Source organism: Micropterus dolomieu, linkage group LG18 (assembly GCF_021292245.1).
Source record: "Micropterus dolomieu isolate WLL.071019.BEF.003 ecotype Adirondacks linkage group LG18, ASM2129224v1, whole genome shotgun sequence".
Classification (NCBI taxonomy): Eukaryota; Metazoa; Chordata; class Actinopteri; order Centrarchiformes; family Centrarchidae; genus Micropterus; species Micropterus dolomieu.
In genome coordinates, this window is record NC_060167.1 from 36,309,948 (window position 1) to 36,320,707 (window position 10,760).

At 41.8% G+C, this 10,760-nt stretch overlaps 1 protein-coding gene across 2 annotated transcripts; it reads left to right on the top strand.

Annotated features, from left to right (window-relative positions):
* Window positions 1–2,691: 2,691 nt before the first annotated feature.
* Window positions 2,692–9,778, top strand: cstf1 (cleavage stimulation factor, 3' pre-RNA, subunit 1). 2 transcript variants are annotated; one of them, XM_046075206.1, is made up of 6 exons: window positions 2,692–2,845; window positions 3,258–3,477; window positions 3,556–3,833; window positions 3,918–4,115; window positions 4,317–4,707; window positions 9,075–9,778. In XM_046075206.1, exons 2-6 carry the CDS (start codon window positions 3,309–3,311, stop codon window positions 9,332–9,334), a joined length of 1,296 nt encoding a protein of 431 aa, XP_045931162.1. In that variant the 5' UTR covers window positions 2,692–2,845; window positions 3,258–3,308; the 3' UTR covers window positions 9,335–9,778. The 2 variants fall into 2 exon arrangements, with proteins under 2 accessions (XP_045931162.1, XP_045931164.1); XM_046075208.1 differs by having other exon boundaries at window positions 2,823–2,913.
* Window positions 9,779–10,760: the final 982 nt, after the last annotated feature.

Here is a 10,760-nt window from a genome sequence, read left to right on the forward strand (position 1 = left end):
CTGAACCTCTGCATCATACAAACAATGTAGTTGCTTTGTTGCAGTTATTTAGATATTTATCCATGTGGAAATGGCAGTCCATCTGTTTTTAGCCATGGAGTGGATTTGTCAGACACATGTTTAATCATACCACTGATGCTGACATCCCAGTAGTCACAAATAACTCTTAATATAGTATGTAGTATTAAAACTCTCTTGTTAAAGTAAAATTTGTCTGGCACAACATGGTATCCAGCTCCTCATACTGTGCACCAGGCTGCAGGGCAGGACAGGTTAAAAAACAAAACAAACAAAACAAACACCTCTTAATACAACAGCCTAAAAAGCTAATATTATCATACAAGCTAAAGTACATTTTCAATCACTTGAGAAAAATTGTTTCTCACCCTTCACTCTTAAATTTTACATAATTATATGACTGTGAAGTTGTCTGCCTCTGCACACTGCAACTCACAAGCTCATTCAAGTTATGGCCCTAGATTGAAGGTACCCACGGGAAATATCCAGCTTACTTCATTAGTGTTTGAATGGGTCCCTTGCTGCATTTTTACACATGATATGAGAAATTACAGATCTGTCCAACGCGCTAAGCTACTGTTATCCTGGGTGGCGATGGTGCAATGGATAAGACACATGCCTTTGGTTTGAGAGACCCAGGTTCAATCCCCCCTTGTGACCCATCCACCCTGTGTCCCTGAGCAGGACACTTAACCCCTAGTTGAGGTAGAGGTATGCGACCTCTGACATGTATAGCAATTGTAAGTCGCTTTGGATAAAAGCGTCAGATAAATGTAAACATCCTTCTGTATGTATTACACCACTTTTCTGTGTTTTTGGCCAGCATTTGAACTGATGAGCCACATTGCAGGAAGTGGCAACTGAGAGACTGTGTGTGGGTGGGTGCTGAATTGCTGGAGGCCTATATCCACTTAGTACATGTTTGCTTATGCCTTTTCAGTAGCTAGAAAACAGTAGTCTCATGCCCCACTTTTGTCTTCAGCACCACTACCAATAACACCACTCCTACCAGCTGCCAAACACAGTGTATATACCTGTCAGTGTGAAACTAAAAACATAACTATTTTCTCTGTTTTAATCCATAATGCAGTCTTGGCTGATGTATTCAGCATGTAGCTTAGAAATAGCATTTTAAGACATGTAAGACTGCAAAGCCAAGACTGCTATGATAGCAGCAAAGCTGAGATCAAAACCTGGGCAGAGGCTTACAGCTCCTCTGTCTTGATGTCTTTGAGATGCTGTACTCGTGCACCCTCTGCTGGGGTACGAGTGCAGGCCCACATATCTGAGGTGAAAAAGGATTTATACGCATAAATTATTTGTGTGGTAAAATTTGGTTAGTGAAACACAGTGCATCACATACTGAAACATATGAACATATTTAAAGCTGGCCTGAGTAACTGATATTGTATGTTATCTATGAATCTGATCATTTATTTTTCAATAATCATTTAGTCGATACAATGTTAGACGAGAGATTTTTCCATCACAATTTCAGATTCTAATGTGCCCTTTTCATATTGCTTTTTATTGTCTGAGCTACAATTCTATATATTTACATTATAAAACTGTAACAGCCCGTATGCATTTGCTGCTATTTTAATTTATTTTTCCCCATTAGTTTGGCTATTACTCTGGTTCTTGATTAGAGGATCATCCAGAGCACCTGTAGCACTGGGTGTGGGAACTGACTCCTCAGCAGGGATTGAATATAGCTTGGTGATTTCCTCACTGGGCCAATCAGGGTGTGATGACGCCCATTCTGGAAGGCATAAGAAGGATGGCTGCACACACAGGGCTCTTTGAGGCATTTGTATGTTGTTTGTATGTGTGCAATAAGCACGTTCATAGACAAAGTCAGCTGGTAGCTCTGTCCCTTGGGACCCCTTTTGCTGTCTTTTTTATCTACAATTGGAGGCAATAGAGTATCTAGTTCAGAGTGGACATAGAGCCTAAAGCAGCCTAGACTTGTTTGAGCAAACATTACAACACCAGTCTGCTGCCTGCTGCCCCATATTTGTTTGTTTTCATTTAAAACCCCTTCCCTATTTATTTCTTTTCTTTTTTTTAACCTTTTATTGAAGAGGCATTCTTTCATTAAAATACTTGTGGAAAATGTTCTCCAAGGAGGTCTTTTTTTTTTGTGGTTATTATGTGGTTGGGATCTGGGTCTCAGGCCTGTGGAATTAGTATGGCCACAAAATTATATAAAACTGAGAGAAGCAGCAAATTCTAGCAATATAGAAGTTGGAAGCAGCAACTGTTTTGCATATTTTGTATTAAATATCAGCTTACTTATATAAATCAATGAACAAAATTGTTGTTGATTCATTTTATGTTAATCAACTAATTATTTCAAGGGTAATTAACGCCTGAAAGAAAGAAAACCTTCGTGTTTGGGCTTGTGAATGTTTTGGCCTGCACCAAAGGTATGTTGCCTTCATGTACCTTTCTAAATGCACCTTCAGATTATTTTTTAAAGAGCTTATTTGTTTTAGAGACAGAGAGCTGCTTTTTGTCGCTCAGTTGAGCAAAAAATGTCAACTTTATTCGTGTACCATTCCAGCCCCCAAACGTCTCATTTTACAGCTTAGGGTGTACCAGAAACCAGTGTTCTTGTACCCTTCCCTGTTGAAGTTTTACGCCGAAGTTTAATTATTAACCGCTGGCCTACACTGAACTTTAAATAGCCCTGTGAACAGTTCATCTAGTTTGTTTACGATGAAGGACACCTTCCCTGTCATTCAGTTCTGTGACGTAGGACGCACATACGTAACGTCACAGCGTAACGCACGTTTGGGTCCAGGAGCGCCGTTGGAAGTTTGAAGTGGGTTAAATATTTTTACGTTTTAACATAACTAGCGAGTAATAATATTCAACTCCTCTTGTTAAACGGTGCGTAATGACATTGTTGTATAGTACAGATGTCGACGCAGGTTGGCGTTTTATTCGCGCTTAACGTAACGGTACTGTTGTTTTTGCTGTGTCTTAACTGAAGCTAACATTATTAGCAACACTGCTAAGCACAAGCTCCATTCATTTGTTGGAGCTGGCCACAGCGTTAGCACGGTCCAAGCACTAACGATGCATATGTGAAACTTATGTTAGATATGCTAACAAACTTGCTGTTTGCAACAACACTGCATTAGATAACGTTTTTGTATTGTGAAACGGTGATCGTTTAACAGCAGCTAACGTAGTGAAAAGATAAATTGATGACTTTGTGTCTTTTGTTGCAGCCAGCTAAGTTGTCAGTATTGACGGCCCGCGTCTGGTCACACTGACCCATCATGTATCGTCCAAAACCAACTCTGAAGGACCGACAGCACCTTTACAAGCTCATTATAAGCCAGCTGCTCTATGATGGATACACCAACATCGCCAACAGTCTCATCAATGAGGTCAAACCACAGAGTGTAGTGTCGCCCTCTGAGCAGCTGATGCAGCTGGCAAAGACAGGTAAGAGTTGTTTTCTCCATGTGTGCATGTTTGAGCCATGTTTGAGGGTTCAATTGAACGATTACCAACTTTTTTCAGGGATGGAGAATGATGACAGTGCAGTTCAGTATGCCATTGGGCGCTCAGATACGGTGGCACCCGGTGTGGGTATCGATCTGGAATTTGATGCTGATGTCCAGACCATGTCTCCAGAGGCATCAGAATATGAGACTTGCTATGTAACATCCCATAAGGGTCCATGCCGTGTCGCTTCATACAGTCGTGATGGCCAGCTGATTGCCACTGGCTCAGCTGACGCTTCCATCAAGATCCTGGATACTGAACGCATGCTGGCCAAGAGTGCCATGCCTATTGAGGTGAGGCAGGTTTAAAGAGTACACTAAGCATTTTTAACCCAGTGGTTTATGTTTACTGTTTTCTTTTGTGTTTCTTTATGTCAGGTGATGATGAATGAGACAGCGCAGCAAAACATGGAGAATCACCCTGTGATTCGAACACTGTATGACCACGTAGACGAAGTCACCTGCCTCGCCTTCCACCCAACTGAACAGATTCTGGCTTCTGGCTCACGAGATTACACCCTTAAACTGTTCGACTACTCAAAGCCTTCTGCAAAAAGAGCCTTTAAATATATACAGGTCAGATTTTGTACACAAAATGTCTAAGTTTTCCACACAATTTATAGTTTGTCATAGGTTTAGGAAAACTTTCAGTTGCTCTGTAAGTGGAGATGCCCAGTTACATAGAAAACATACAAGGCTTGGAAAATAGCAGATTTTGTTTGTTTACTACTATAATTCTGTTGTAATCCAATCTTCCCTTCATTTGTTTTCCTGCAGGAAGCTGAAATGCTCCGTTCAATCTCCTTCCACCCGTCGGGTGACTTCCTGCTGGTGGGAACACAGCACCCCACCCTCCGCCTCTATGACGTCAACACCTTCCAGTGCTTCGTGTCATGCAACCCGCTGGATCAGCACACAGACACTATCAGCGGCGTCAGCTACAACCCCACCGCCAATAGCTATGTCACCTGCAGCAAGGACGGGAGCATCAAGCTATGGGATGGCGTCTCCAACCGCTGTGTAACCACCTTCGAGAAGGCCCACGACGGAGCTGAGGTCTGTTCCGCTATCTTCTCCAAGAACTCCAAGTACATCCTGTCCAGTGGCAAAGACTCCGTGGTTAAACTGTGGGAGATCTCTGCAGGCCGGACACTGGTCAAGTACACAGGTAAGGGGTGGGTTTGCCAGGTTCAAACTGGGGGGTTAAAGAGAATGTCATAGTTTCAAATTGACTTGAACAGGTTATGCTGATATTTAACATGCCAGGGGAATTTGTAGAAGTTGACCTTATGCTTTTTGGGAAGCAGTGCTCAAAGTGACAGACGGTACAAAGAGTGATTATTATTATTTTATTTTTTTCCCCCTTTCATCTGATTCAGTACGTATCATTATACATGATTCATGAGCCAATGCAAAACTGATACAGATGTACATGGCTTCATCCATGTTTGTTTGAATTTGCACATCAATCACAAAGGGTGCGTTTTGACTAAAAGCAACTAAGTATAAAGGAAATGTATACACTCCTTGGCCACTTTATTATGTACACCTTGCTAGTACCGGGTTGGACCCACTTTTGCTTTATTGGATTGAGATCTGGTGACTGTGGAGGCCATTGGAGTACAGTAAACTCATTGTCATGTTCAAGAAACCAGTCTGAGATGATTTGAGCTTTGTGAAATGGCGCATTATCCTGCTGGAAGGAGCCATCAGAAGATGGTACACTGTGGTCATAAAGGGATGGACATGGTCAGCAACAATACTCATGTAGGCTGACACTTTTAAACGATGCTCAGTTGGTACTAAGGGGCCCAAAGTGTGGCAAGAAAATATCCCCCTCACCATAACACCAGCCTGAATCGTTGATAAAAGGCAGGATGGATCCATACTTTCATGTTGTTTACGCCAAATTCTGACCCTACCATCTGAAATCGAGACTCATCAGACCAGGCAACGTTTTTCCAATCTTCTGTTGACCAGGTATGGTGAGTCTGTGTGACTTCTATCCTCAGTTTCCTGTTCTTAGCTGACAGGAGTGGCCCCTGCTGTGTCTTCTGAAGTAGCCCGTCTGCTTCAAGGTTCGACGTGTTGTGCGTGCAGAGATGCCACGTTCAAAGTTACTTAAATCCCCATTCTTCCCCATTCTGATGCTCGCTTTGAACTTCAGCAAGTTGTCTTGACCACGTCTACATGCCTAAATGCATTGAGGGGCTGCCATGTGATTGGCTGATTAGCCATTTGTCTTAACAAGCAATTGAACAGGTGTACCTAATAAAGTGGCCGGTGGGTGTATTTCATATTTCCAGTCACACCAACAATAATAAACAAGCTGATACATAATGGGTAAACTCACTAAAGTTCAATTTGGGTATTGACTGTGAATTTGGTGATTTCAACATTGTTAAACTAAAGCAGAATTACAAGCATGAAATGCAGTTATTGCACTTGTGTCATCATCAAAAACAAAGTGTTTGAAAATCAACTTAAAATGCAAATACCTATTTGTCAATTATGAATGCACACAACAAAATGCAAAGTGTGATTAGAACCTTTTTTTCCATTAACCAAGTTGACATTGTCTGGAGGCGTTTGAGGGTTGATGTTCGTTGTGCTCATTGGCCTGTGAGATTATGTCACACAGCCATGCTTCCTATCCAAGTAGTGACAAAGTGCTCTCATTGTAACTGTTAAGGATTTCCCAGAAATCAATAAGACAGAGTAGAGTTCTGCTTTATTCAATGTATTAATGGCTATAGGTAGATATTCTTCAGTACAAAACTGTTACATCACCTGTCACTCTAGCATACATTTTGTTAACACCAACCTGAACAGGGATAACATTTACCAGCAGTAGGTTTTACTTTCGGTAGAACATACCAGTGACGTGTAGTGAAGGATTTTAAAACAAAGCGTGACGGTGAAAGCGAGCGGAGCAGAGGAAAAGATGAGCGCTACGTTTCAGACTTTTATTAATGTGTCCGTTAATTAAAGTCTGTCTGTTGTTTTCCAACTGCTGGATAAGTGAAGGCAGTTAGCGCTAACGTTAGCTAACATCTCCTCTTCAGACTGCAGTGTGGAAGCTGAGCAGGAAGCTTTTTGACTGCTTATTCAATTTCATATCATTCATCCACATATAGAGTATACGATGAACCCAGTGCCATTTCTCAAGGCCCACGGTGCTCAATACAAGGTTACAATAATCAACTTTCAAGACAAGACACAAACATGTAACTACACTAGACAAAAAAAGGAACCGATATATGAAGGTGGATTGGAACGTGTTTTGGCTGGAGCATTGTAAAGGGCGTGGTTCAACCCCCATTTACCGCTGGCACTACCAGTACATTAGTATGTTTAGTGTCAACGAATAGTTAAGCCCTAAGACATGAGAATCAAAACTCAACGCTAAAGTGAATTATTTTTGTTCATGAAGTCACTTGTCATTAGGAAAAACACGACCACTGTGGGTATGTAACAGTGGGTAAATCATCATCCGGTATACAGTTTATTTAATTAATTTTCTCAGTGCAGTGCCAGTAACATCTTACTGCACAAGGTGTGTGCGGCGTATCAGAGCTCTCCGTCATGGCTGCCTGCAGCTGCACTCCCCTGTCCTTAAGACTGTAATTTCTAACTTCATCTCCACTAGAAAACTAAAAGGGGGGGGGAGCACGCGTGTTACTTTGTGGCGTTAACAACTATGTTAACACAATGTCCACCACACCCTGCAGCCCCTGCTGCAGCCTGAGAAGCACACAACGATCAGTATTTAATGTTTTTATTAGACTATAATCAAAACTCATGTTTTGTGTAATTTTCGGGACAAACAGGACAGGAGTCGGGACAACTGCTTGTAATTTGGGACTGTCCCGAATTACAAGCAGTTGTCCCGAGGGCGAACAATACAATACATCAATACAGCATCTCCGTGTTATTCACACTGTCAGGAGTTCTAAATACTCTGGTAGACCTTAATACTGCCCAAACCCACTTGCAACACCACAGTCATATCCTCTGACATACTTCAAGAACACAGTTGTTGCTGCGAAGAGAGCAACCTGCAGGGAAGACAAATGGGTAATGACACACACACACTCGTTGATATGCATTTACTTATTTATTCAGTTTTATTTATAAAGCACCAATTCATAAAAGTTACCTCATTGCACTTTTCCTATAGAGCAGGTCTAGACCGTACTCTGTGATATTATTTACAATAATTACAACAGTTACCACAATGAGCAAGTACTTGGCGATAGGGGCAAGGGAAAAACTTCCTTTTAACAGGTGGAGAGACCTTGAACAGACTGGGGTGACTGGGGTGGGCAGATATCTGCCTAGACCGTTTGGGGGTGAGAAAGAGACAGCGAGCGAGAGAGGTTGGGGGGGAAGCAGCCAACACAATATCCACACAGAATTACAAACAGTATTGTGGTTTTTGTTCTGTCTGTGGTTAAATTCATCAATCATTTAGAAGATTCCAAACTAGAAATGTTGGATTAGCTTCCTGTTTGCAAGACATTCAAATCTTAAAATACTTTAATTAGTTAATTACATCACTGCTACAGTGCGTGAAACAATGCTGCTGTGACTTCTTGATGAATCCACGCTGACTGACCGTGACTGGTTGTTACTAAATGTCAGTAAAAAGGAAATAACAGCACTGTAATACTAAAAATATTGATTTGAGAAAATAGTGTCACCATTGCATAGTTTGTCCACCAGAAGGCACTGACAAGTTTACTTTTACATTGTGGAATTTCCCACTCGGTACAAATTTCAGTCACAATTCTTTAATAACCAAATTTAAGAGATTTTTGTTTAAAAAAATACAAAGAGGGGGGGGCGTTTCACACTACATTTGGTTTGTACAGGTTGGGAAGTCCAGTTCAGTACTGGGACATCCATCGTAGTGTTCCCCAACTGTGTGGAAGCTGGTCCTGGACCTACATTCTAACATTAACAGCTCTGTACATCTGCTCATTAAAGTATGTAAGGTAACCAGCCAGGCACATTTTATCTCATTAAAACCAGCTCTACACAGCAATACAAGAACAATAGAACTCCCTTATTTCTTACTTCAACATGCTGACTTTTGCCTAACACATGCACATATTTTAGATCATTACGGTTTACATTTTTAACCAACTCATGGAGCTATATTTTGCTTAATTAGCTTGCTAGTTACTGTTGATAAAATCTATAGCGTCAGCCAAGCAAATTGACCGTCGCCCACATGACACAAGAAGCTTGTTTTTCTCTAACTCTGTTAAGGACCTCTTGTTTGGAAAACTAAGAATTTCAGAGGTAAATCCGCCACCATTATTATTCATTTGAATGGCATAGAAAATGAGAAACTGTAGGTTTGAAAAAATGGAATGCTTGACACGTATAGCAACAGTAACTAAGGGGGCGGGATTAGCAAATGGTCAATTAATCGTAAATTAAAATGTTTGCATTCAGCCCTGATTTTGATTTAAATTGTGTGGCGTTAGTTGTGTATGGAGTCCTCCTAGTGACATGTTCTCTGTATAGGGGCGGGGCTGAGCGGCCGTCAGATGCATCGTACGCAGGGCGTGTTCAACCACACAGAGGACTACGTTCTGCTGCCAGATGAGCGCACCATCAGCCTGTGCTGCTGGGACTCGCGCACGGCCGAGAGGAAAAACCTGCTGTCTCTGGGTCACAACAACATCGTCCGCTGCATTGTCCACTCACCCACCAATCCTGGCTTCATGACCTGCAGCGACGACTTTCGGGCCCGCTTCTGGTACCGCCGCACCACCACAGACTGAGACACGTTTCTACTCTGCCGCCTCCCTTCCCGAGTCGTCTCCTCTCACTGAGAGACAAACAGATTCTGAATGAATTCTGCCGTCTCCGTAACCTCAGTGAACTCGTCACTTTCTTCTGATCTGTGGTGTCTTTCATTTTTACTTCATTTGAAACTGTGCAGTGGAATTTTTGTACAGACCCTCAGAAACGTTGTCATTGCACCATCTGAAAGAGTAACGAGTGATTTATCAAAAAGAGAAGTTTCCCCAAATGTCTTCTCTTTTTGATAAAAACACTTATGTCTTAAGTCTAACCTTTACAATTTTAGTGTTAACCAACAGCCCGTATTTCTCAGTTGTATGTCAGAAATGACATTAGAGGTGGTTTGCTGTCTTTTTCCACATTTATATTTTATCTGTGTCCTTTTGTTGTATTTCATATTTGTATTAAACAAAGGAACAAGTGTTGTTTTTTTTTTTTTTTTTTTTTTTTTTTTTTATTAAAGTTGATGGTGAAAAGTCCCCTTCAAAGCTCTTAACCACAGCTATGGTAATATCCTGTAGATATTTTAAGACCATAGTTGTTGCTGCAAAGAGAGCAACCTGCAGGGAAAACAAATGGGTAATGACACACACACTCATAGATATGCATTTACTTATTTATTCAATTTTATTTATATAGCACTAATTCACAATAAAAGTGACCTCATTGCACACAGGTCTAGACCGTACTCTGATGTTATTTACAATAATTACAACAGTTACCACCATGAGTAAGCACTCATGGTGACGACAGGGGCAAGGAAAAACTTCCTTTTAACAGGTACAAACATTGTGTTTTTTGTTTCTGTCTAACCCTAACCCTGCTGGATGAGCTTCCTGTCTGCAAAACATTCAAATCTTAAAATACTTTGTTTCATGACATGCTCATAAATCTGATGTCCTCCTCGGCTCCGGCCTGTACCCTCAGACTTGAGGGTCACCTGACTCCAAGCCCCATCACTCCTGCATTCCCCCACCCCCACCCCCACCCCAACTCTCCCAGACACTACTGTTTGTGTTGTCCACACAACAACGAATAAAGCCGCAAGAATTTCTGCTTCAGACACCCCACCCCCTCCAACCTGCCTCAAAATGTATCACATATGGAGGAATACATCAAGTTTATAAGAAAAGGAAGCAAAATGCAATGGGAAAACATTGAGTTAGTTGGAAAAATGAGTGACAAGCTATGTACTTCTGCTTTTCTAGGAAGATATGGGGGGCGGGGGGTAGAGTGACGTGAAGCTGAATGAAAAAATACCCACAGAAACAGTGAAGGGGTGGGGCAGCTGCAAAGAAGGGGGTGTCTCTCCAGCCAATGGGGCTGCGGGAAAGCGGCTCTGACAATGACATGGACTTCAGTTGCCCCGCCCCAGGTGTAAAACAGTGTGTCTCTCAGCGGCAG

Excerpts from the sequence above, each read along its gene's own strand:
- cstf1 (XM_046075206.1), top strand. The coding sequence starts at position 3,309 with ATGTATCGTCCAAAACCAACTCTGAAGGACCGACAGCACCTTTACAAG. Across the intron at positions 3,834-3,917 it reads AGAGTGCCATGCCTATTGAG|GTGATGATGAATGAGACAGC; the intron begins GTGAGGCAGGTT and ends TCTTTATGTCAG. Across the intron at positions 4,708-9,074 it reads GACACTGGTCAAGTACACAG|GGGCGGGGCTGAGCGGCCGT; the intron begins GTAAGGGGTGGG and ends TTCTCTGTATAG.